This window comes from Nelumbo nucifera, chromosome 4, assembly GCF_055504915.1.
Source record: "Nelumbo nucifera cultivar China Antique chromosome 4, China Antique-T2T, whole genome shotgun sequence".
Classification (NCBI taxonomy): Eukaryota; Viridiplantae; Streptophyta; class Magnoliopsida; order Proteales; family Nelumbonaceae; genus Nelumbo; species Nelumbo nucifera.
This window is the reverse complement of record NC_142652.1, coordinates 93532634-93560111: the sequence shown is the minus strand read 5'-3', so window position 1 is coordinate 93560111 and position 27478 is coordinate 93532634. Positions and strand designations below refer to the sequence as shown.

Here is a 27478-nt window from a genome sequence, read left to right as displayed (position 1 = left end):
AGAAATATGTACGGCTACTTACTAGGATTAGTTAAAATAGAGTACAGAATAACTCAACTCTTACAATCTAACAAAATTAGTGAAACTAGTCTCTTTTCATGGTTTATAATTAATACTTTCTAATATCTACTATTAATTTTTAAGGAGTTTCATGCAGACACATGAATTATATTTTGGACAAGCTGCTTCTTAACAACAGCCTTGTTGAGGAATCAATTCATTAATGGATTGGCTCCCGATCTTAGGTCCTTCTAAAGGAGCAGAATAGTTGTGGTTTTGAATGAGAGAGATAACTCGAATTAGCACTGATCAAGGTGGAATTTTTAGCACTTGGTGCCTTAACCTGTTTTCTTGATTCAAGTAACCTGATAAAACTACTGAAAAAATTTATGTTGCAATTGTCACGAGGATTTTGGAATATTTCTTTGAACTCTTAGCTTATTGCATGTGCTACAGTTTAATAATAAACATCACATTCAAGATAAAGGCTGTGCACATCTGTCCCTCCCCAGACCCCGCATTGACGGGAGCCATGTGCACTGGACTGCTGATGTTTTTTGAACACTAAACTATGCTTTCATTTTAGTACATTGTCTTCAAATTTGGCACATTTCTTGCAGTCAACCATAACAACTAATAACAGCCTTGTTGTCTGAACTACACTGTTAACAAATTTAGATGTTGGGAAGAAAGAATCCAAAAGAAAATTCAATTACATTGAAACTTGAAATTGTTTGATACATCAGAAGATCTATACAGCACATGACCATATTGGCCTGAGCTTTTTTTTAGGTTGGAATACAAAAAGAAATGGTATATGTGCACTGCTGCCAAGAATACAAAGAAAGAAAGAAAAACTTTACCCTTTTTGGTTGACAAAATCCATATTCATTTTACACAAGTGACTCAATGATAGGTGACGAGACTTTTCAAAAAAAAAAAAAAAATTGATGGGTGACGAGGAGACACCACCATTTAAAATTGCTGTAATTATGCCAGATCCTCAAGCAATATGTTCCACTTCTTTTACTGGATCCAAAATTTTCATCTTCAACAAAGCATCTACTCAGCTGTTTATGAGTTTCAATCCTTCAGGCCTGTAAATAAAAATAATTAGATGTAGGTTCAGATGGATAAAGAATAAGATTGTGCCCTCTTGAAAAGGAAAATGATGCCATGGCCTCGGCAATTAATATTTTGCAATGTGACATGGGAAACCATAGTACTGCATTGGCCATCAGTGATTTCATTCACCTTTGACCATGAAACTACATTCTTTTCATGTCAGATGAATTCAACATCCAAGGTTGCCAACATTCTTAAAAATCTAATGATAGAAAAAAAAATTATCCTTGCATTTTATTAGGAAATAATAATAAAAGATTATCATGTGGCATACCAGTGTGAGGAATTTGAAGAAGAACGAAAGAGATGCAATACAAAGAGAATGAAATAGCAGCTCCAGCAACAAAATTATGCAGCAATCGGCGATTGTCCTTTGTTGGTATGAAAGTTGCCTTCAATGAATTGGTTAGCTCAAAGAGCCGGTATGATATCTTGAGAAGCAAGTCCAGACAGCAGCCAATCAAATGTGAAAATTTGAGATTAGTTCACCCTTCAATTCTCAGTTATTCTTCTCATAATTTATAAAGATCAGGTCAAGATTTTCTTACCAAAATATATATTGCACTTGTAAGCATGAAGTTCAGCAAGGGATAATCTGGAATAAGAGCAAGGAGCCACTTGGGCTGTCCATTTGGCATATTTGATCTGTATATTTATGTTTAAAAGATAGGAGGCACTTTATATATTATTGAGGAAAAAAGTTTCTTACACATGACATCAATGGGGGGATAGGAAGCAAATACATTGTCAGTCTTTTTCGACTACAGATGCAAACAATGCATATCATGAAAGATTCTACTTAAAGAAATGAAGTTTACATACCTCAGCCATATGTGGAACTGGGAAATATAGGTTTCCAATGTTATCTTGCCAAGCCACCTAGTTTGAACAGGTAGAAAGCTCAGACTTTGAAATGCAGAAAATTAAAAATCTCAGACATGAGCAAGCCATGACATGTAGAACTTACGCAAATAGAGTTAAAGAGAAACTTCGGAGTTGCTGAGTGAAATTCCGCAAGCAAATGTAGACACTGGAACAACAAGAATGGTAGAAAGTGAGATATTCTGTCAATCCTAAATTTTTACAACAAAAATTACAATCCATACTGCAAAACTCCCAATACGCACGTTATGGGGATCCACGATGTGTAAGGATGAAACTTGTTGTATGTAACCTTGTCCAGCTTGTAAATATATTCATACCACAAATAACCAACCTAAAATGATGGAAAAATCTGGTCAGCCAATTTCTTAAAATTTACTGTTGAAAAAAGATAAAATCAAAAGACAAACCCTTAATTATCAGAAGGAAGAAAGAAATGCTGATTACCTTAAAACATTCATAAGTGATATGATTATGTAACTTACTAGTAAAGCAATTGCAACAATGCTTGTTTTGATTGAGAGTCTCCATCTGGTTTCAGTTTCCTCTAGTTTCTCCATCCACTTCTCAACCTATGGTTTATTAATTAAAAAAAGCAAAAAAATAAGGAATATCTGGAAGACTTAATCTGGGAACCAAAATGAATGTTCTGCAAAATGAACCAGCGTTCAAAATATTACTGTGGGATGATAATATGCATATATCATTCCAATGATCCATATATAGCGGTCAAGGCCTGATCTAAATTGCCATTCATGTAAGAGAGGGAATTTTGATTTTGATGGATCTGGATCTCTATATCCTGCCACAACAAAGAAAAATATTATGCTTGCTGATAAGACAGTAAAATGGGAGAAATGGTGAAAAAAAAAAAGCAAACTAGGTTACTTACCCAAAAGAAATGTCAATGGACTCCACAAAAGATCAAAAACTCCAGGAACTTCCCATATCAAGATAACCACCAAAAAACATGTGATAATCTTCACAGCCATTACTGATCCTATTTCATTGTACTTGCTAAAAATACCAAGTGCTCCATACACCATGAGAGTGAAAAGTGTATGCATGGGGCAGATGTAGTACAACATATAGTCATTATTAAGAACTACGCAGCAAAATGCCACAAAGAAGTTTAGCCGCCACATCATCTGCATTATAAGAAACTTATGGATTCATAAGAAGCAAAGATAAAAGTAGAAGACAAATCTTACGGCAGAAATAACAAATATGGTTGAATGATCACAAATCACCTGAGCAAAGCGTGCAACACTAAAATCCTTCCTTATATAGTAATAAGAGAAGTTTCCAAATCCAGTCATCCAGACATATGCAGCAATGAAGACACGTATTGCATTGTATATCTCCATTGCAGCAAAATAGTGGTACATCAAGAAGAGGACCTATTGAAAATAAACCAAGTAAATAACTCATCCACAGATACTTGTTTGTAGCAGAATTGATATGCTCCACTCTATGTACAGTCATTTAGAAGAACCCAGTGAAAGTAAAACTAATTAAACAACACCTTCTATTGACTTTTATGGTTATTTAGTAACTGTGAGGCATGTATCAAAAGTTAGAAATAAAAGAGCAGGAGAGAGACATGAATCCAAAGAAATTTCATGAATATTTGACAACATAAATAAATGAGAATGCTAGAGGACACTGAGCCTGTGTTTTGTTTGAAAGAAAAGGTAAGGAAACCTGTACAAGGTTACCTTTCCCTACCTTTCTTTCAAACCAAATGCAGCATAATAGATTGATGCCAAATGGAGACAGATAATGGTGTACAGTGAGAAACTGAAGGAATACTAGGTAAAAGCAAAAACAGTGTAGCGAAAATAACAAAGTATATCATCATTTGAAATTTCTTAGAAAGATTTGTTGATTTAGGCAGGATCTTTGGTTTTCACAGTTTGATATTGGAAAACTGATTTGGCAAGCCTCTACTAGCCCATTTTGTAAAAAAGCTGCCATGTTTGCAATAATGCAGTCTCTGCATTCAGGGAACATTCTGACCCTAGTTTCAGATCTATTTCAGGTTATCTGAAGTTATGCAAGAGCTAATATCTATGTCACACATTGTCAGAATCCTTAAAACATAGGGAAAAATTAAAGACCCCTTCAAAAAAAGCAGGGTTTTATTCATTTTTTAAGGAAAATGACAGACATTTTTTATGAAAGTTCCCTAGAGACCACATGCCCTATTGAAAGAATCAATATAAATGTCTTCTGCACCACTCTATCAAAGGGAACAAGGGATTTGGGATCATAGCTTGCTATTCTTTGTATCATATATCTCTACACATTTGTTGGAACTCACTCCAGAGAAGTGCTATCAAGCTTAGTTTTGAGACTTGATCATTAGACAACTAAATTCCCTTGAGGGTTCGATCCATTATTAAGACACAGAAGCTGGGATTGAAATTGAATTCAGACCCTTTAGGGGAGGGTAAGTTACAACAGTTCCAAAAAATTGGAACATCATGGGTGGAAACTTACAGAAGACTTTAATCTTGAAGACATTGTTGTTGAAGTTACAAGTAACTTCAGCATTTCAAAAAAAGGGTAGTTACAGGCTTATCTTATCATGCATTATGTATTGTGTTTCATTTTATATCATATTGGGATTGGTCAATGACATGGTGGACTTGCTGGAATAAGGAGGCGGTTTATATATAAATTATCCAAAAAATAAGAATATAGAGGTGCCAGGTGAGCTTGTTTATGGTGTGCAGATGCCAGTGAAGCATGTGCGGATGCCAGTTCTATCTTTTATCATTTATTTTGGAAAAATATTTCCATTCAGCAAAAATAGAAACAGAAAGAAATAAGAATATCTACCTGCATCCATCCTTTCCATTCCTCAGTTTGATGCCGATTAAGGTAAAGCAAGGATTTTCCAGAGAATGCTGACTTATCATGGTGCTTCTTGAGAGAAGTCATGGCTGAAACTATGATGAGAAGAATGTAGAGAAAGAGGAAAAGGTCACGGTTGTAATTCTGTAAAAGTTAGATTGTATTAGAGGAATCTTGTGTTTTGTACAATGCTAAATTGATAGAAAATATATAATAGTTGTCATCATCCTTTTTCTAGCCTATGTATCTAAATCAGGAACCTTCACCAACAATGTTTAATCTATCATAACAATGTAATAGAAAAATGTGAGATCATAGTTAATTTACAAACAAAAATTAACATATTACTGCCTTAAAAAGTAAGATGTACATCTAGACATTGTTCATAATATTGGCAAAATTTGGTAAAATCTCTCCATCTGCCAGAGAGCAACATGAGGTATTCCAATAATCTTTTCTCCTCTCATATTGATTATACATTGGGTGTATTTCAAATATTGATAATTTAAAATTTTAGAATATCATTGAAACTTTGTGACATTTCACTTAAACTGTTGAAAGATTTTGAAAATCTTCTTCCAAAGAACAAAAGGGAGAAAACTCCCACTCCCAATATATATACAAAAAAGAAGCCCCCTAGGGAACTGATCAGTATGAGTTTTTTTCACTGATTTCTCAGGTCTTTTTGTATATTCCCAATGTACAGGGTCTCATTGTACATGGGTTGATGTATTTAATTATCACTTCTAATTCAATTTAATACTTTACATTCTTTAAAAAAAAACCCTAATCTTCCTACTATCCTACCTCTTCTATTATTCATCCTTCTAGTTATCATAATCAAATAGTCAAGACACCAGTGAAAAAAATTCGAATGTGTTGTAGCGAGTCTGGATCTGCACCTCACAGCATAATCCAACTGTACATTAGGAACATCTCCCGTTCTTGTTTGTTATTATTCATGGGAGATATTCCCAATACACGGTGGGATGTGGCTGTCAGGTCAGTGTGAGGAGCAGATCCCAGTTCATTGTAGAAGTGCCTAATTCAATAACCTTGAACTTATTCACAACCTAAAAAAATGAAAAAAAATAAACTGGGAGTTAATGCAAAAGAACTAGCATAATGCATACTGTCTTCAATTGAATGCATCGATCTACCAAGACAGACTCGTCCCACTACTACTGGAACCTACAACAAATTCTTCTTTTGTTTTCCATATGATATCTTCCTCAGTTTTGTACCTTTAAATCATTTGATAAAATGATAAATCTTTGTATTTAGCCCTTATAAAAGCACCATAAATGCAGCTTTCAATAGCAGTGTTGACTTCCATACCATACCATGCAAGCAATATTAGCATGTTCCCTAGAGTTAACAGTAGTTCCTTCAATAAACCTCTGCCATAAATTATAGTCATGAAGAATCAATACAAGGGAATTTAGTTGGAGAAGAAACCGGGACCTTAGTAGAATCAGAAAACAAATTTGTGCGATCACATATGTAGAAATAAGCCAGAATTGCCCCGAACTCTGACCTACATCATATTGCAGGATTTCATATGAGAAGGAATAAACTTCTAATTTTATAACGTTAATAAATATGGAAGAACAATGACTTACATGGCTCTCAAAGTTGCTCGGTTTTCAAGCAAGAATGAATCGTTCATTGTTAGAAACCTAGAAAACCATAAAAACATGGAAGAAATTAAGCAAGATCTCCATGAAAGGACTCGTAATGAAACTTTACCAAATAATGCATTACAAAACATTTGTTACCTGATTAGATTTGTTCTGATTGATGAATTGTGAAGCCTGGCAGATGCTGATCTGGTTAGTCCACCTTCCAACAAAATAGCCCGATCATCTTCCTTAGTTGTCTCATCTCTTTGTTTAACCAGATTAGGATCTAATTGACTGCAATCAAAAGGGTCCAGAGAACATATAAATGGACAACTGATTTTAACAGAGTAAATCCACTTAGGAATGGCAAATATAATGAAATTTTAAAGATGGTTCAGGAAAGTAGCTCAGGAAATTTAATTTATTGTGGTATAGGACCTAAGGATGACTCATGTATACTCTTATTTCCTAAGAGATGTTTTAGCATTCATTACCATAAGAGGGTGGACCTTTCTCTGAAATCCCCACAGAGAAACGGCCTATCCTCAGGAGGGGGGGGGGGACCATGGATATATTGCATCTACTGGGAGACTGGTCCCGACTTCTACAGTTTCTGAAGCAGGAACTTCTCCCTGCTCTGGCAACGTGATTCTGAGGAACTCTTGCCAGCTGTTGCTTTCCTTCCCTAAGGCTTCGGGCTGATTGCCTCTGTCCTGAACCCTTCTTTCTACTCGTCAGTTGTCTTCTCCTCAAACTGTTTCTTCCTTTTCTTCTATCTCCTGTTCAATCTTCATTGTTTGTTTTCATGGTTCTGTCTGTTTTCCTCTTTTCCCTTTCTCTTTTTCTACCATGGTTATCCTTGTTTCTGGACTCTACCTTTCTTATCATGGATTTAAAGATTGAATCTAAAATCTTTTTCTTTAAATATCTGGCCATGAGATACTAAGCAGCTATTATTAATGTAAGAAAATATTTACCAATCAAAAGATCTAAGAAAATGCTTATGTACAATAAGGCAACATGCATGAGATTGAGATGGCCAGTTCGACATCTGTGTATACATCATACTTTACCTTCTTTAAAAAAAAATCTGTATATACATCAAGGGATATCCCCATACTCCCGAAACATATTTCCTCTCTCAAGCCCTTGTCTTGCAAAAGTGTCTGCCTAGCCATCTGCAGATCTGTATACCACCATACCCATGTTGAAGAGATCCTTCTATTTCTTTTTGAGTTCCTTTAACTCTTTGATAAAATTCCCTATACTGCCAGGAGGCCTTGTCTTCATTTTGAACCCATTCCATCACCACTTTGAAGTCTCTCTCAATCAACAAGTTTGTATGGTTCATCACTTTTGCCAACCTCACTCCTTGTAACTGCTAGCAGTTCTGTTCTAATTGAATTCCCTTGACCGACTGGTCCAGAAAAAAGTGCCTTAATATTTCCACTGTACTCTAAGTGGAAAGTCAATACTCACCCCAAAATACCTTTAATAGTATTTTGATCTAGTTTTTATTGGACAACAGTTGCCAATTCAACCATTTCATATCAAAATGTAACTCCCCATGTGGTAAGGAAGCAACTTACACTTTGGATGGAAATGAGGACTTCCCATATTCCAATATCTCTGAATATATCCAGGCAATAAAAATTGGGGCCAGTCCAATCAAAAAAGAAACCTGAAACAATCAAAGTAAAGCTTGACTGAAGATATAAATAAGAATTGGAGCTGACAAAACAACAATAGATATGACACTCAACAGGACAGTTTGACAGAACAAGATTCATGTGACCAACCCCATATGGTTTGAACAAGGCTTAGATGGTGATGAACTAACAAAACAAGCAGTAAACAGAAAAAAGATGCAACATAGAATATTGAAAATGTCATTACACTTAAATTGCAGGTCTGTTAAAATAGTGAAGTTGTAACCATTCTTACCAGTAAAAAAAGTTACTAGCAGCCTTCTTTTCAAATTTTAAGGCGTTAATATTTATACTTTAAGTCTAAAATAGTGCCAGATCGTTTTCAGTCAAGTTGTACTACAAAATCAAGAATTTATAGCTTGACTTGAGTTAAAGCTGTTAAACGTGGAAGTTGACTGTCAAAAAATATTTGTTCTAGTCAGTTAGATAAATTCCATCCATATGGTGGATGGAGGGGTGATTGCAAATTTTCTAAAAAAAAAGTTAAATGTCAGAACAATTTTAAGAATCATGATTCATATTGGTATCTTCTAATCAGTTCAGTATTTTAACTTAAATTTCAGGACATCCTCTATCTTAACCAGCAATGAAGTGGAATATATATAGTAGCTAAAATAAATGAAAAATACAAAGAAGAAATAAGAAAAACAAATATATGAAAACAAGTGATTCTACTGAGAGAACAAAGAACTCAAAACACCCTATTCTTCGTAACAAATACCCTGTGCCCGCTTAGAATCTTGAAAATAATGTCATTTCACCACCTCCAAGTGATATAATTCTTTCCATAATGGTTGTAATGAAGAGAAGTACATAGACATGGCCTTCTCCCCTTGCTTCATAGCACTGCTTTTTTGCTTTAATTGATAGGCACATGCTGCGTTCTGGGTTTGCGAATATATCTCAGCCATCCTATCCCATATTGTTTTTTAATAGAGGACAGAAACATCACAATTTGAGCAATATGAGATTGCATTTGAAGTAATCAGCCAAGATCAGACTATCAAATATTCTTTTAGGGGAGATGACCATCTACAACCTTGTTCATGAAACCTGACAATTATGGCTTTCTACACAATATTAATCTAATTCTGTGGGAAGAAAATCATATATAGCCTTATTTATGAAGCTTGGCTGATTATGGTTCCCTATACAACATTGATTTATAAATCTTAAGAAGATATCAGCTTTGTGGGAAAGAAAACCAACTAAGCCTTGTTCATGAAACTTGGATGATTATAGTTCCTACACAACATTAATCTTCAAATTTTAATGAAATCCTAATTCCATGTGGGTGGGGAGGAAACCATCCACAGCCTTGTTGATGAGACTTGGTTGGCTATGTTTTCTTACATAATTGCTATACATAAAAATGTTATCTTTTGTTCTCTATGGCTCCTTTCAAACTAAGGAGGGAATATATACTAGAATTTTCAAAGCAATAAACTTCTACTTATCTTGCTCTCTTTATTTACACTTCAAAATCAGAACCAAAAGTGAGTTCTGTATCCCTAGCAAGGATGTAATTAAGGAAATAGTTATATGATATTCGGAAATGGAACTTACCAAATACTTAAAGACCCAGTTACTAGTCTAATAGGGTTAATTATGTCAAAATTCATAAAAAAATCCACTAAAATTTTCCAATAACAATATTAAATCCATTTCACTCCTCAGCTGCCGCCTAGCTGCCCTTTACCACAGCTTTGTTGTTTACTTCTACAATATACGAGTGTGTCCACCACAATTCGTAATTTCCCCTCTACTCCTAGAACTTATATAAGTCAAGGACAAGAAGAAGCAGGAAATCTACCAGTAAATACTCTTTTTCCTTGTATATTTTTATTTTCCTTTGGTGGATATATTCGTCTGCCGGCCTTCAGGAATAGCCAAGGAACTATTACAAAATAATTGCAGCTTGACTTGCTATCTTCTTCACTTAACGGGGAGGGTGGATATTGGATCCACAGCCACATATAGCAGTTAGTGTACATGCATTTCAACTCCTACACTCTACAAATCAACCCTACTGAAAATTTGAATTATTCAGACAGATTTTACTGGATTATATAAGTTGTATAAGGTTTTCTTGTAGGGCAGTTAACTTCTTAAGAGAAACAAGAATACAGAAAGGAGAAAAAGAAATCTAACCACAGGTTTCTGAAGAATAAGCAATGCAGACACTGATAGATCCTAATTACGATAATGAAAGAAGAAAACATCCATTGCAAGTGAAAGTCAAATACAACACAACATTAATTTGTCATATGGAAACAAATAAAAGTTCGTGAAAAAATTCTCAATTTAAACAAGCAATAAAAATTACAGAAATCAGAAATGAAGTATATTTGCATCTGAACATGGCCAGAATCAACTTAAAATCGCCACAAAAGAAAGTACGAAGAAACCCACCTGACCAGGCGTCACGGGCCCAGAAACCACCATTTTTTTTCTCTGTAAATGGATCGATAACAGAACCAATAAAACATGAAAGAACCGAATCAGAGAAATATCACTGATTACAAAACACAAAAAGAAAACAAAGAGATATAGAGAGAGAAGTACCAGTAGAGGACCGGGTCTCTGCTGGTCACAGTGGTTTCGTGGAGATCGTCATAAATACGAAATTAAATCCTGATTAATTCCACGCGAAGGAGATCTACAATTCTGAACCAACCAGGCAACGACCAACCATTGCTTTGAAAATATAGAGAAAACATTGGAAGGCCGTCTCTCTCTCTCTCTCTCTCTCTCTCTCTGCGGGTTAACCAACCGTTGATGGTTGTCGCTCCTCCTGCCGTAGCGTTTCTTCGCTTGGAGAGAGAGAGAGAGAGAGAGAGAGAGAGAGAGAGAATATGTAACGAGACCCAGTGTTATTAGTTTATGTTGGGCCCACATGTTTTGATCTGAAAAATCTTAGCCGCCCAAAGAAACTGGATCTTTAACAACAAGTAGGCAGGCTTACAAAAATTTTGACCGCCAATAGTTTTTATTATTGTTCAGATCGAAATTCTTCGGAAGGGTCCACAAGATTTCTTGATAAACAGAGAGAAGATCGTTGAGAAAACCTTGTGATTGGAATCTTCTATTGCCGATTGGTTTCGCAGATTCTAAGCAATCAAATGAGATTCTAATCCAATGGACTCTAGAATAAGACCATATGAATTCAAGTAGATTTGATCCATCAGATCACTCGTTTTTCGTTAGTTGTCAGGTCTTGCTAACGTATGTCTCTTTGTACGGAAGGAGAAAGAGACACGCACTCACCTGACGATGGATTTCGTGATTTTAAAGAAATAATTTAAAGGAATTATGTCCACGCTACGCCGCCTCGATCAAATGCGACAGATCAGGGCTTTGCTAGGTTGCTTTGCTGCTATACCACGTAGGGTGAAAACGTGGGCCCTACATTTGGTGCTTGGGTCGGTGGTTCAAAGTTGGCAAATGGAACAAAGGCCAAGACGGCCCCGTGGATAGGGGTTCAACTTGGGCGGGCTCAACCCGAGCCTGAACAGGCCCAGCCCGAAATTTTACACGGGTTGGGCTCTATACATATGTATATATATGTTAATTACGCATAGACCTGTTCATGGGTCAGGCCGGGCCGGGTTCGGGCCGGGCTTTCACTCTGTACTAACAGATTTTTCTAAGGCCTGAGCCCGAGCTCGGCCCGACCACCGGGCCTACAACTTGGGCCCCAGCCCGGCCCTCATAAAAAGCCTGAAGCCCGGGCCTAGGCCCAAGCCCGAAATTTAGCCCATGTTACTACTACTGAAGCGACTGAATAGAGAGAGAGAGAGTGAGAAGGAGAAATTATAAAGAAAAAAATAAAAAAATGTATATATTAAATTATAAATATATATATTTTATATAATATATAAAATACATATTATGTATTTTATAAAATATATAATGCTGAGTCAGGCCGGAATTTTTTGACATCCCTAGGGCTGTTCACGGGTCGGGTTGGGTCGGTTTACTGGGATTTTTCCAACCGATCCGACCTGGTCGGATTACCTGAAATTGAAACCGAAACCAACCCTGTGTTAAGCAAAACCAACTTGATCGGTTTGAGTCGGGTTGGTTCGGTTTGGGTCGGTTTCGGCTCTAAGTTCAACCATGATAATAAATTGGTAGATTGGGCATCAGAGAAGCTAGCAACATCATCCAGCAAGGAAAACACATAAATTAAGAGAAAATAGGCCAATAACTTTGTGAAGCACATAAAATTTTGAGTTTATGTATCAAGAAAATAGAAAGTCAAACTGTATTAGAGAAAGAAGACTGAAATTTATATATTTCAAGAAACCTTTTAATCTAAGTAAAAAATGACACCTAATTCTAATTGTAATTGGTTGCCTATTTGGTGTAAAAGACCATAGAAACTATGATCCTTTGATTCTTTTCTTTAAACTTTTTCAAAAAATATTCCTTGTCTAGTTGTCTTACAATACTTGCCATTGATGTCATTCCTAACTAAAAGACTAGAAATTAAGTTAGGTTGTAACTAGGATAGAGACAACTTAGTTAAGTAGGAACTAAGTAGGTTGTAACTATTAATTAGGAACTAACTACTAAGTCGGTTCGGTTCGGGTTGGTCAGGTTGGGTCTTTTTATGAATAGCCCTACAAATCCCGAGCCCGACCCGTAACACAGTCAGGCTTACTGTGTTAGTTACATGACCAAGCCCGATCGGGGTGCGGGTCGGGCCGGGCCATCGGGCTACCCCGCTCATGAATAGGTCTAATTACGCATGCATATATATATATATATATATATATATATATATATATATATGTATGTATGTATAATTTTAGAGTGAGTCCATTGGCCAACCCAAGCCCAAGTCCAACCCAAGTTCATTAAATTATAGTGTGGGCTGGGCTCGGGTTGGGAAAATCGGGCTTGACCTCAGGCCTTAAGCCCAAATTTTAGGGTCAGGCCTATGTTGACCATAAACCCAGCCCAACTCACCTGACTTGCACCCCTACCGGTGGATAATAGAGTCGGGTCTGGGCCAAAATATGAGCTAGGCTCAGTTAAGTTTGTATTGCGGTGTGACGTGTGAATTATAATAATGGGGATTTTATAGTTCAGTCCATCCCTAGAGTGGAATTAGGATTTCTAAGGGTTGATTGAATCCTGCCTGTGGATTGATGCCAAATTCACGGACAGGATGCAGTTTATAGGGGGGCTATTAGTAGACTAAGAGAAGGTTGCAATTTCAGATTTCTGAGGTGGATTGCAGTCCACTTATCCCTATAATAATTTTTAAAGGAGTGCTCATCAGTTTGGTTTAAAAAACCAAAAGATTGGTTCGATTTTCTGTAAACTTATAAAAAATTGACAGTTAAGTCAATCAACTGGTAAAAAACCTATAATAATTTCATATTTCTGAGGTAGACTGCAGTCCACTTATCCCTATAATAATTTTTATAGGAGTGCTCATCAGTTCGGTTTTAAAAAACCGAAAGACTGGTTCGGTTTTCTGTTAATTTATAAAAAATTGACAGTTAAACCAATCAACTGTAATATGTATATATTTTCAGTACATGTCATATATTATTTATAAATATATAATATATAATTCTAGTATTTATAATACATGTTATAAATATAAAAAACCATAAAACTAAACAGGTCAAAAATTGAAACCAGTTAGTGGATTTGGTTTCGGTTCAGAGAATTGCAAAAACCGGTAAGACCGGCTCGATTTCAAAAAAAAATATAGCGCATAGTTTGATTAACTGAATCATGAGCACCGTTTCATTTACATCGGTCTAAATGTATAAAAATTGCAAATAGGATGAGTTTAAATTCTGAATTACCTTTGCATCAGATATAACTTGCTTTTATTTGTTTGTGAGTGCTGAATTGAGAAGTAGAATAACGCAGTTCTCACCTCACCTTATACGAGGGTTATTTGTTCTGAATTGGCCAATTGGGTAGATCATAGATGATCCCCACTTTAAACGAGAGATGAGTCCAAAATGTACAAATTTAACTGAGCCTTACAAACAAACAAATACAAAATTAAAGTGAGTGCAAAATTTGTACCTAATTCACCTAATTTAAGTGGTAGTGGTTAGATTAGATCAATACCTACCAAAAAAAAAAAAAAACGATAAGATTAAGCACCTACCAAAAAGAATTTGTTACATTTACACCTACTTTAGGCCCTTGGGCTGGGCCAAGGTTTTTCTGTTTTTTAAATGGACAAACCAGGGCTGGGCCAAATGCAAATTTGAACTAGATACAAATTTTGCACTCAGTTCAACATTACACCCTATGATTTGCAACGTGCAAAATTTACACTTTTTTGTCCCATTTGCATTTATTGGCAATGCAAATTTTACATTTGAAAAATTAGTGCAAAATTTACACAACCTTAATTCTATCCCATATAAAGTGGGGACTAGATCATTTTGCTTCCTATAACTGTCCTCCTAAAAGTGAAATCACATCATTTTACTTTCTATTTTATTCTCACAAACAAACAAGACGATATCAAATCTCAAGCAAAAGAGTTCAGGTCTGCTCCTCACACAATACGCCTCAAACCGGCCTCCCAGTGTATCCTGACCACACATTAGAAACGTCTCCCATACTTGTATTTATTATTCATGAAAAGATATTTCCAACACAGGATGGGATGTGGCTGTGAGGAACATATCCCAATTCGAAGCAAAAGTAATATAAAATTTATACTCAGCCCATTTGCACTTCAATGCATTTACACCAATGCAAAATAAAATTTACGCTACAAACAGACTGAGCCAAGAAATTCAACACAATTTGTTAAGACCTTTTTCCTCAACTTTCTATCTAAGTGGGTCTTGGTCAATATGCACATTTTTGTTTTAAAACAACCAAAAACAACTACAACATCATGAAAACAAAATTAAGGGGATGTTGGGTTTTCAATATGCATCAGCTGTGACTACTGTAATAGGAAATATCTATGACCTCCCTATGAAAGGTGGGGACACACCAATAACCCAACAAAAAAAGATCACCCACCCAGTATTTTTATTTAAAACAAGCGAGACTGCCCCATTTTCATCAGGTGGTAGTAAGGATATATTGCAACCATTGCCACAGCTAATAAAAATAGTGTTCCATCTCAATTCTCAAACAGCATCCTCCTAATTCTAACAGGTTGGGGCAGTATATAACCTTTTTTTTTTGGTATTATTCTCTTCATACTTCAACTTCCACCTTGTGATCTGGTTGATGATTTGTATTTATCTAGACTAATGGTGTCAATGCACCAGTTTTGGATTGGACCCATCTAGTCCAAAATCAATTTGGAAGGACTAGATGGATCAACAAGATATATTGGATTGGACTAATCTGGTCCAAAATATTTATTAGATTGGATTGGACCTGGTCCGTCCATAACAAATTTATATTGGATTAGGTTGGATTAAGTCAATATCTACTCCATTGATATAAGATAAGATATATTTGTCAATGGACCAGGTTTGGATTGAAACCAATCTAAATCAAAATGAATTTGAACACATTGAACGGTCCAGACATTGAATTGGACCGGTCCAAATTGGTCCAAAACATTCATTAGATCGGATTGGGCCTGATCTATTTATAGTGGACTCACACTGGACTGCATTGGATTGAACCAAATCCAGTCCTATTGACACCCCTAATCTAGACATACCTAACTTTATCCCATTTAAGAGGTTTCAAGCTTTGGTTGACTTGCTTTGCTAAGATGCTTGTAAGAAACCTTTAAAAGAAGCTTCAATAGAGACTAGAGTAGAGAGCCATGTAAGGGGCTGAACGATAATTATTATATAATTACAACATATTTGATTTGAAAGAAAAAATGATCTCACTTTTAGGCAACTTTAAATTTTTTACTGCATTTTCATAATTAATTTTAAGAGTAATTCTTATTTATCACAATTATCTTTGTTAAATATGATAATTTTCTAATGCGTTAGATATGTCAAAAATTTCTATAAATTTATGTATTGTCTAATTTTTGTATTTAATTATGACATCATTGATTGACTCATTTTGCCTAATAATTAGAATGTTATGGTGCAAGTAAACAGATGAAATTCGAATCAGATCCAATTACATTCGCATCCACATCCAATTACCATGTTGGATTTTGAGTTAGATTTGGATTTAATCCCAACCATCTTATTGTGTTTAAAATGATCAAAAATAAAAAAAGTTTTAAGAAAAATTAATTGTATTAACTTATATATGTATAATAAATATATAAATATAAAATAGTAAACTTAATAATTAAAATTTATATAATTATTCATAATATTTTTATATATACACATAATTATATTACATATATACATAAAATAATAATTTTTTCTCATACACAAATTTTAATCAGATTGGATGAGATTAAATCTGCATCCGATTCAATTATTAATCGAATGTAAGTTGTTACATACAAATCCGAGACAATCAAATTCAAAGTTGAATCAGGTATTGGACTTTTGAATCCATTTACAGGCTTAGGCCCAAGGCTTGAGACCAAAGCCAACCTTGATCTGTCCAAGCCAAGCCCAACTTATATTGAAATATAATGCACTTGGGTTGGGCTTGGACTTGGATTTGTCGATCAACCCCATGACAAAATTTGACATAAACATATGTGTATCACTGTATATACATGCATATATGCAGTATTTGTCAATATATGTATGTTTCTATATAGTTAAGCCTAACTTTGGGCTACCTAAGGGTTAGGCTTGGGCCTAACCTGAAAAATAGAAAAGCTCAAACTTTTGAGCCTAGGCCTAGTTCAAGGACCAAAAATCCAAGCCACATTGTCTAAAACTATGAGTTGGGTTGGTCCAAAATCGAGTTAAGCCAACCCAATTTGCACCCCTATGGACCATTGACCACCAACTAGATGCAAAAACAACTTCCTTTCTAAGTTAATTACTTTTTTATTCTATTTATATCATTAATAAAATTATTCTTATTTATCACACTTATTTTTGTTTAATATGATAAATACATAATATTAGAGGTGCATCCAAATATTTTTACAAAATTTCTATATTTTTAATATTTTTGTGTCTCTATTTTTTTACAATTTTTATTATTTAATTATGAACACCATGGATATCCCCCATTTAACCTGAAAGGTTGAACCATTGACCCACCACTTAAATAGGAAAATAGCTTTGTTTCTAGGTCATCCGTTTTAAATATTGTATTTCATTTCAATCATTAATAAAAAAATTCTTATTTATTATACTTATTGTTGTTTAATATGATAAATATATAATACTAAAGATGTGTTTAAATTTTTTCACAAAACTTTATAATTTTGTAGTATTTATATTTTTATTTATTTTTAAATTTTTATTATTTAACTATGAGATTGTTGATTAACCCATTTGATGTGGATGTTTGAACTACATACCCACCACCCAAATAAAATGGTGGTTTATTTTTCATGTTGGTGTTAAACACATGTATTATATTATTAAAAATGTTAGATTTAATTAATATAATTTATGGTTAACACCTTAATGAGAGGGAATTGAATGAAGAGGAAAGTAATAGTAATTTAAAATGCATTTTCTGCCCATATAGTTGGAGAGGGACCAAATTTATAAGTAGGGGAATTTTAGTAAAAAATCACAAAATTCACTTATTTAATGTTCCTTAAATATTGGATTTGATGAGAGAGAATGGAAGTTAATTAATACCTTTAATATAAGACTTAATAAGAGAGAATAGTTCAAACTATGTTTTTTGCCCTCATAATAAAGAGGGACCAAATTAAAAAAATAGGAATATTTTAATAAAAAAACTTAAAAACTCCAATATTTAAACCTCGTTTACACTTTTGATAGTAGTATATATAAATAAATATCAATATAGATTCATGAAGAAGTGGCAATAGTAACCAAACTTTGTGTCGATCAACTCAAAACATCTGTAGTAGAAAAAAAAAAAAAAAAATCCTCTCACAAGTTTGCATTGACCAATCCCAGGCAAATATCTCATATAGAAGTGACAACTACGAAACACAGCCTACATCTAGGGGTACAAAGCGGCTACTCTATTTGAAAATTTTGAATTACATGTGGCCCATGTCCTTCCCAAACCTGCTCACGATGCACCCCTAATAAAAATCACATAGGTACCTACACCTACAGCTGCCCTTGTAGTTAGGGTGTCAGCTGGGCTGGATTTGGTCCAATCCGATCCAGTCCACTGCGAGATTATTACAAATGGACGAGGTCCATTCTAATCCAATGAATATTTTGGATCGGTCCAATTTAATGTTTGGACCATTTAATCTGTTCAAATTTGTTTTAATTTAGATTAGTTTCAATCCAAACCCGGCTCATTGACACCTATATTCTTATCTTATATCAATGGATCAGATATTGGCTTAATCCAACCCAATCCCATATAAATTTATTACAGATGGACCAGGTCCAATCTAATCTAACAAATATTTTGAACCAGATTAATCTAATCTAATATGTCTTGTTGGTCAGTCCAATCCATCCAAATTGATTTTGGACTGGACGGGGCTCTAATCCAAAACCGGTCCATTGACACTCTTTATTGTAGTTGACTTGATTTATGGCAAACCCAAGTATGGCCTAGCATATTGATAAACTGGATCAATGAAATGACCCTACCAGTTGCCTTTCATTCTTTTGGTCTCTAGGCAATAAAGGGTCATCAGTTCAATCTCATTATATCATATCTTCTTTAGTTTTCATGAATTAACTATGCCTACGGATTTATGTGATCCTACTTTCCACATGTGTTGTATCTCTTTTGCTGATGACCCAGTAGTTCAGTTGGTCATTCGGTATCCCTCTTTTTGATGAGACATAGGGTATGTTCTTCATGTTTTCACTGTCAATGGGCCTCCACATGTATCTTACGACAACTAGCCCACTAAATGGATCTATCACATAATAGCCCTTCGAATGTAGAGGTGCAGGATCAAACCCTCGTAAGTATAGGCTCTTCATATGGAGGGATGCCGAATAATCATCTGTTATGATCCATTTGTCCCATATTGATAATATGAGATGCTAATGTGAGATATCCAATATCAATAGTATGGGATGCTGTTGTAGGATATATATGTGTTTGGATTCCCTCCCTCTAACAGCTAACTTTTAGGGGTGATTTTTCCTAAAACACATAACCCCATCTTTTCTAATTACTGGATCATCAACAGAAGTGTAGGCTCTTCGTATGGAGGGATGCCGAGTGACCATCTTTCCTAGAAGTGTAGAAGTCATGGAATAATCCATCTAGGAAATCTTTTAAAATCAAACCGAATAATGCTTCAGCCGGATGCTAGATTTAGTCCAAATTTGAGAGTTCTCGAAATATTGATAAATAATACGTAGTTGTAGCTACAGATGATGAAAGTAGTCTATACTTCGACTCCTATTTCTGCTTCTATGAATGAGAATCATATATACTGAGATATTTTCTTCACTCTTTACATTGTGATAAAAGCCGATCCTCCTACTATGTAACAATCCATGAGAACGGATTACTCAGATTGTTACAGTGGTGATTGTAAAACAGAGGTGGACTGGACTGAGGCTTACCTAACGCTTGAACTTGAATTTTTAATGAATTGAATGAGCCCAATGTCCTGAGTTAATTTTGGGAATAGGCATCGTAAAGTTGAGCCTCGATTCTGAAAATCCAATCTGCTACGGGTTTTAGGGATTAATAAAATCCTCCCCAATTCTGTTTCTTACCATCCCTAAGGAAAAAGCTTGCAAATTTGGCCGGCTTTGTATCATTGCTTGCAATACAACTTAGGAAAGACAGGTTCACAGTGAATGAACCACCGAACTTCTAGAAGATCATATCCAATAAGAAAACAACTTAGGCCCCATTTAGATAAACTTTTGCTCTCGAGTTTTGGGCTATGGGAAACAAAGATGAACCAAAATGTGTTTTGAGCATTTGGTAAGAATTGCTTTTAGAAACATACTAATCAGCCTAATCTAAAGCCAAAACATTTTTAAGCCTCAAAGCACAAAGCCCCAATATGGCCTTTGAAAGCACAAATTCCTGAAAGGCTGAAACTTATCTAAACACAACCTTATTTTCATCATTTTCCTGACATTTATTTCAACTTAATGAAGCAAGAGAACCACCATAGCACCAGTCTTCTGCAAAATCAGAAGGCATCTCCTGTAAAACATTTGTCTTTGATGGTTATTTTCATGCAATCAAACATCACAAAATAGCAATCTTTTTTCTGAAATTGATTTGTTTTATTTTTAATTTCTGCAACCAAACAGAGCCTACTTGAAAATGCTTCTCATCATTCATCAATCAATCAATCAATTTACTGTTAAGTTGTAATTTTGACATCTTCACAAACGTAGGAACAGCAACATGTAGTTTTCAGTAGACCCAAATCAAGATGATGGTATTTTAATGACCAAGGTGGTTTTCGCCAATGGTCTTTTTCTAAGCTTTGGTATTTAGGAAAGTGAGCCCCATGATTTGATTTGGGCTCTGTTTGTCTTTGATCTTTGGGTATCGAAAACTAAATGAACCAAAAATAAAAATGTTTTAATCGTTTGGTAAGAGTTGCTTTTAAAGATTTTTTTTTTTTTTTTAAATTTCAAGCTAAAACACATATAAGCCCCAAATCAAGAAGCCCATGGGCCGGTTTGGGAGGGTTGAAGTTCACTGAGCCGCTTTAACCTTTAAAAGAGGCTACCGAAATAAGTTTGGGGGGTTATAACCGATAGAGGTAACTTTTCACTCTTAATGTCATTCAAAGGTATGATCCTTTGAAAATATACTTTGCTCTGTTCATTGATGAAGGTGGTAATCGCCGGTTGCTTTCTGATGGCTTCCCGACATGGGTCTCTGCTGCAAATCGGAAGTTTCTTCAATCATCCAGTGCACCTTTACGAGCTGGTGTTGTGGTGGCCGCAGATGGGTCTGGTAATAACAAGACCATCTCTCAGGCGGTGGCTGCTGCTCCAAGGAGATCTTAGACAAGTACCCAGAACTGACAACAGAGGGCTCACCAACGATCAAGCAAAGGCTCGAAATAGCAAACCTAGCAGTACTGGAGATGGCGCTAGAAGCAAGCCTTGCCTGCATCAAGGAATGGGGGAGACCAGTAGGATTCATCACCCACATCGTCTATGTCTCCTCCAGCGAAATCAGATTACCAGGAGGAGACCTCTACCTGGCGAGCGAGCTCGCCCTGCGCAGTGACGTCGGTCGCGTAATGCTATACTTTCTTGGCTGTTACGGCAGCGTCACCGGCCTTCGCGTGGCCAAGGCTGATGTCACGAGCAACAAAAACTGGGCAGGTTTTTACGTCATGAGCAAGGCTAACGCCCAAAAATTCACCGTCGGGAGCTTCTTGGGAAGAAGCTCTTGGATTGCAGCTGCCGGAGTTTATTAGCAACAATAAGATGAACAGGGTTTCATACGAAGAATGAAGGCTATAATAGGGTTTATTTTCAACTTTGGAGAGAGGACTAAGATTTTTTATAGTTTTTCATTTCTTTAGGAAGAAGAACAATGGGGTTTCAAAAGCTTCAGTCGATTAACAGGAAGAGAAAGGTGGAGAGATTTCTTTGGGTTTTCGATACATTTTGCGAAAAAAGAGGAAGAGAGGTAGTTTTGTCATAAAAAATGCATGAAGGCATTTCCCATACGGCGGATGCACCTCATGTTTTACTGCCCTTTTGTGATATTACCTTGCAAAAGCTGCCTTGTCTATGATATTTTACAAAAGAGCTACCTTTTGTTGAATTCCAAAGCCATTTTTTTTGGCTGAATGATAGCATATTTGGGCTTTTCAGAATCTTTGATCAAACATAGCTTATTCGCTGTCCATGAAGAGCCCACCTCACAAAGCCAGATGTCACATTGCCACTTTATGAAAGCCTTCACAAATAGACTGTAAATTGGGGCTTTGTGTTCTTTTGGACTTTTAAGCTTAGTGTGAAAGGAGTATAAATGTAAATATGTAGAGTGTAAAATCTTATATTTTATATTATTTTGTATGTATTTGGACTGTATATATTTGTATTCCTTTCAAACTGAGTCTTAAAATCACAAATCTTAAAGTATATTAGTTTTCTAAAATTTGAAAAAAAAAAACAAGGTTAGAATTAATTTGGAAAATCTATGATGCGGAAAAGATATGGTATGGAAATAGTTTTGACCAATCAAAAGCCACTCATGAATTTTGATAAATAACACCTTATTCACTAACATGTTTATGATTCCAGTTCATTGGTCAAATTGTTTCTCAGATATCATATATTTTTCATATCATAGTCAAACCCTTATTGGATTGGATTGGATCTGGTCCATCTGTAATGGACTGAGTTGGATTGGACTAATATCTAGTCCATTGATAGAAGATAAGAATACAGGTGTCAATAGACCATATTTGGGTTGAAACCAATCTAAATTAAAATCAATTTTAACAGACTTGATGGTTTAGACATCGAATTGGATCAGTCCAAAATGGTCAAGAGTATTCATCAGATTGGATTGGACCTGATCCACCTGTAATGGACTCATACTGGGCTGGATCCGAACATTTAGACCAAATTGGATCCAATTGTCACCCCTAACATTTAGACCAAATTGGATCCAATTGTCACCCCTAAAGAAGCCAATATGACACATGTGCCTACATCAGCAAAAGGCAAACCATAATCCACAGTCACACATTTTGGCTAACGATCGACTCATTAAAAGTGTTTTGGCTTTGGGACTTGAAAAGCACACACACACCCCCAATTTTAGGATTTGTGCTTTGGGACTTGAAAAGTGTTTTGGCTTTTAGATTGTTGTATACTTTTAAATACAACTTTTGCCAAACGCTGAAAACACTTTTTTGTTCTTGGCTCAAATTTGTTTCCAACAGCCCAAAGCTCAAAAAACAAAAGATTATCCAAACAAAGCAGTGTCAATGATGAAAAAGTGCTTTCTGTTTATGGACAAAACAACATTTGTATCTCTCATTTAGAAAGGGGAAAGGGGAGGGTTCCGGGTGGCAAGTCCAAAGGTCCTTTCAGTGGGACACCCAGGAAGGACACGTTGACAATTCTAGTCCACATAAGCCCCTCAGTGCCACCATGATTGGTTTTTTTCCAACTTGAATGAACCTCCCTGTGATTGAACATCCAATTCCAATCTCTTATTATTGAAGAAAAATAAGACAAGGAAAAGCACTATTTACGCAACAAGGCAGCAGAGAGGCCCCTAGGCTGAAGCTTTTATAGGTGAAGTGGGGGTGTGACTGATGAGATGGAGAAACACATACACTCCAAGGTCATGTCACCTCATCTCTGTTGTGTGCTTGTGTCGGCTTGCACTTATTAAAGAGTTTCTGAAGTGGATTTTCATTAAATTGACTTAATTGGAGTAGGTCTCTCTATAATATCATAAATAATATAATCAGTGGCCATGGCTAATTAATTTGCTTATTAGGATTTTGTCCCTTTTAATTAATTATGTCCCTATATGCAGCTAGGAAAACTGCCAAATTTGTTCTGATTATGTATCTAATTTTTACATGAAAACCCTAATTTGAAGAGAAGATATAACCCAAAAGTTGACTGAAGTGTGGGTGTCTCTAATATCATAACAAATAATATCAGAATGCCCATGGCAAATTTGCATATAAAGCTTTTGTCTCTTCTAATTTATGTCCCTCTGCAAACTACCAAATTTGTTATGATTGCATATCTAATTTTTATTAAAAACCCTAATTTGAATAGAAGATACAACCCAAAATTGACTTGAAGTAGTAAGTCTCTCTCTCTCTCTAATATGACCACAAATAATATCAGAGTATAGTATGGCCTTGGAAAATTTGCATAAAAAGCTTTTGTACCTTCTAATTTATGTCAATCTGCAGCTATGAAAACTACCAAATTTGTTCTCATTATATATATATATAATTTTTACACGAAACCCCTAATTTTGAAGAGAAGATATACTTCTGTGCTATCCATAACTTCTAACCCAATAATCACTTCAAACTCAACCTTGCAACTCGCCCCCCTCATTACATCAAACAACTGATACCACATTAATTGCATTTGTAGCAAAAGCATGCATTCTCTGTCAACAAAAAAGCCCTATTCTTGGTACCCCCATCAAACCCATCTTCTCCCATTTAAGAACTCCTTTCCCATATTAGCAATATAGAATTAAACACTGAAGTTCACTTTTTTTTTGACAGAAGAACTGAAATGATTTTATAAAATAATTTAGAAGAATAACGTGTCCTCTAATAACTCAAAAAGATGAATCTGATTCTCCATGCATGCATACCATACTGGTATTAATTTGTTCATGTATCCAAAACTAAATACATGTACAAAATATGAGAGAGAGAGAGAGAGAGAGAGAGAGATCATGATAGTTGCCTATGGATAAAGGAAGGAACCATGTCTTGGAGAAGGCCATAGTCTGGAAGACGGAGCTGCTGAGCTAGGGTTTGTTGATACAATGACGACCTTGTGGCTGCAGCCTGGTTGTTTGTTGAAGGCAATTGAAGCAGTAGTTCTTGGGGGAAGATTGGGCCGGCCGGAGGTGGCGGTGTTAGCATGCTAGGTGCCATCATGGCCGCAGCATTCCCTCTAAGCGTCGATGGGCTCTGGTGGGTGTGTTGTCCTTCATATGTAGTAATCACAATTGATGGATCCTGGAATGATCTCTCTACCCTTTTCTTCACTGAGCACTTCTGGCTAGTGCACCTGTAGTAGCTTCTGCAACAACAATTAAATGCTTATGATCAATCTCTGAAAAATTCCCTGGATTCTGTAGCCTTCCTTGGAATAGAAAATGTATCACAAAACCATCAAAAAAAGAAAAGACTAATTAAGTATTTCCAGAGATCATCCATTCAAAAAGATTACTTGTGAAGCTGTACATGATGCAAATTAAGGCATCAATGCTGTAGTGCAGTTAGATCAATCACTGTAAATGAAAGAATATACCCACAAAGTAACAGATCTCAGAATATATACATATATATTTGGTTGGAGTCAAATCACCCAACAAGGCTCCTGAGATTTAAATTCTCTAAACTAATTAGAATTCATCTTTAATCATTCCTGTAATTAGTAGACAGACCATCTTATAATATAATAACAGTCATAAGGTAAAAGCATTTTTTTGTTAAATATTGTGTAGGTTTTCCTACAGGGAATTGAGTGAACAGACCTTGGATAAGGGCTGTTCTTGACTGCCTTCTGCCCATATTTTCTCCATCTGTATCCATCTTCAAGATGATCAACTTCGCTCTTAGTCATGAAAGCAAATCGTGGCTCTCTTTGCCGCTTCTCTCCTTTCTTTTTGGGCTTGCTCCTGATGATTCAACCAGAAAATCTTAATATGAAGCAGAACTCATCAGTTAGGAAACTAAGCACATCACATGTTTATCAAGTTTCTTTAAATAATATAAACTCAAATAAAGTTCAGGGCCTTCTTTAGCATGTTTGATTCTAACTTCTTTTGCGTTCACCAACTCTATCCTTCCAATTCTACAGGATTTGTACAGTAGATATCTCTAGAAAAGATCACCAAAAAGTAATATCAAAATTTTTCACAGTCTCAACTGCTTTTGAGAGAGAGAGAGAGAGAGAGAGAGAGAGTTAAGAAAGAAGAAATTTGAGTGGTACACGTAAACTTGATAACCCTTGGAAGTTCACATTGAGAAAAGATTATCCTGGCAAGAAGGCTAAAGCCCCACAAAGAAACTTCTGAAAATGATGTAAAAAACCTTTACCAGGAATAGTCCATGAAAGGAGAAGAAATTAAACCTACACTTTCTTATTAGGCTTGTCGACTGCATCTTCAGACCCTTTCGGCTGCCGATCTTTCTTACTCTTCCCCGAATCTTCTTCTCCTGCTGCCTCAGTGGACGATGATGACACAGACGAGTTGGGTGTCGCCGGAATGTCAGTAGTCCCCGTTGACTCGCCCATACCACCCGTCTTCTGGGTGGCATCATCGACGGGATGAAACGCATCCGGCGGAGAACAAGACAAGTCGAAAGCTCTTGATAATGTACTGTAATCCAGTGCGCCATGTAAACAGTCAGTGAAGCTCAAGTAGGAAGGGTCAAACCCATTTAGATCGCGAGCTGCTGAGTCTCCCAACCCATGAACAGACTGATTAAACATGGAAGGAGGATCCGTCGAGAAGGGAATAAAACCGGATTTGCCGACGTTGCGGCGATCATCGTGGAATGGTAGGTCATGGTGGAACAGATTTCTGGCCTCACCAGACATGGAAATTGAAGAAGAAGAAGAGGAAGAAGAAGAAGAAGAAGAAGAAGAAGAAGAAGAAGAAGAAGAGACAGAGAGATAGTTCTGAAAGAGAGCTTTGGCTGAGGTCTGAGGCTTTTGGTTTTATTATAGGGAGGACTTTGAAATGTTGAGGTGAGAGAGTCGAGAGAAAGCTTACAGCTTTGAAAGCTTTGAATGGTCCTGAGCTACACTCATGAAACTGAAGCTGGCGATGAGTCAGCACATGGCTACCGGCTATAGGCGGTCACGTTCAAGGGGCTTTTTCGTGGTGATGGTCAATGTTTCAAACTTTACTGTGCGTCTTTTGGAGCATCAGGCTTACACGTGTCTGAGAAGCACCGGCATTTGACCGTAACCGACAACAAGGTAATTGACACGTGGGAAGATAATCCTTGGGTTGCTACATTGGACTCTCGGCTGACGGACGTCTACGTCAGGTCCATCTAGAGAATTTATGGTGACGCTTATGGCGTCAAATTATTATTAAAAAAATACAATACATCTTAATTTAATATAAAGTATTTTAATTTACACTATTAAATTTAGTACCAAATTTTCTTAAAATATAATTAATTAAAGAGTTGATCCTTTGGTTCTTAAGCAAAATATGAATTGATCCTTTGGTTCTTAAGCAAAATCGAATCAATCAATTGGGTTAATCATTAATCAGATTTTTTTCGATACATTGTTGTGGGCCTTGTGGCCTCATTTCATACCCACAAGACATTGCAACCATGTAATGAGAATATCTGGAAGATGTTCCTAATGTGTGACTGCAATTTATTGTGGGTAATTATGTGTGGATAGCATATCTTTAGGTGGCCAAACTCACAGCTTAATATGGAATTAGAATTTTGTTGGTATTAATGAAAGCTAAATTTTGGTGTCACATGAAGGGTATAGGGATCTACAATCCCAACAATTTGCAATGTGTTTCATGTTTTATGGGTAGGACCCAACTGTTGGA

General features: G+C 35.9%; 2 protein-coding genes across 2 annotated transcripts; both read right to left on the bottom strand.

Moving 5' to 3' along the window:
• Positions 1-692: 692 nt before the first annotated feature.
• Positions 693-10994, bottom strand: LOC104610624 (protein REDUCED WALL ACETYLATION 3-like). Its single transcript, XM_010277335.3, has 17 exons — positions 10763-10994; positions 10610-10651; positions 8078-8169; positions 6645-6782; positions 6489-6545; positions 6331-6403; positions 4852-5010; positions 3258-3407; positions 2900-3155; positions 2688-2809; positions 2493-2579; positions 2253-2341; positions 2093-2155; positions 1948-2004; positions 1674-1770; positions 1400-1556; positions 693-1097 (listed from the first exon to the last, which is right to left on the bottom strand). Exons 2-17 carry the CDS (start codon positions 10640-10642, stop codon positions 1084-1086), a joined length of 1644 nt encoding a protein of 547 aa, XP_010275637.1. The 5' UTR covers positions 10643-10651; positions 10763-10994; the 3' UTR covers positions 693-1083.
• Positions 10995-24483: 13489 nt separating this feature from the next.
• LOC104610630 (WRKY transcription factor 71-like) lies at positions 24484-26659 on the bottom strand. The gene is made up of 3 exons (XM_010277346.3): positions 26027-26659; positions 25424-25567; positions 24484-24966 (listed from the first exon to the last, which is right to left on the bottom strand). Exons 1-3 carry the CDS (start codon positions 26491-26493, stop codon positions 24612-24614), a joined length of 966 nt encoding a protein of 321 aa, XP_010275648.1. The 5' UTR covers positions 26494-26659; the 3' UTR covers positions 24484-24611.
• Between the last annotated feature and the right edge of the window lie 819 nt (positions 26660-27478).

Bases quoted from the DNA above. Each gene is read 5' to 3' on its own strand.
- LOC104610630 (XM_010277346.3), bottom strand. From the start codon at position 26,493: ATGTCTGGTGAGGCCAGAAATCTGTTCCACCATGACCTACCATTCCAC. The intron at 25,568-26,026 runs GTAGGTTTAATT...TTGAATCATCAG, and splicing joins GACAAGCCTAATAAGAAAGT to GAGCAAGCCCAAAAAGAAAG. The intron at 24,967-25,423 runs GTCTGTTCACTC...TTGTTGTTGCAG, and splicing joins AAGAACAGCCCTTATCCAAG to AAGCTACTACAGGTGCACTA.
- LOC104610624 (XM_010277335.3), bottom strand. From the start codon at position 10,642: ATGGTGGTTTCTGGGCCCGTGACGCCTGGTCAG. The intron at 2,580-2,687 runs GTAATATTTTGA...AATAAACCATAG, and splicing joins ATGCATATTATCATCCCACA to GTTGAGAAGTGGATGGAGAA. The intron at 1,557-1,673 runs GTAAGAAAATCT...TTGCTTCTCAAG, and splicing joins CAAGTGCAATATATATTTTG to ATATCATACCGGCTCTTTGA.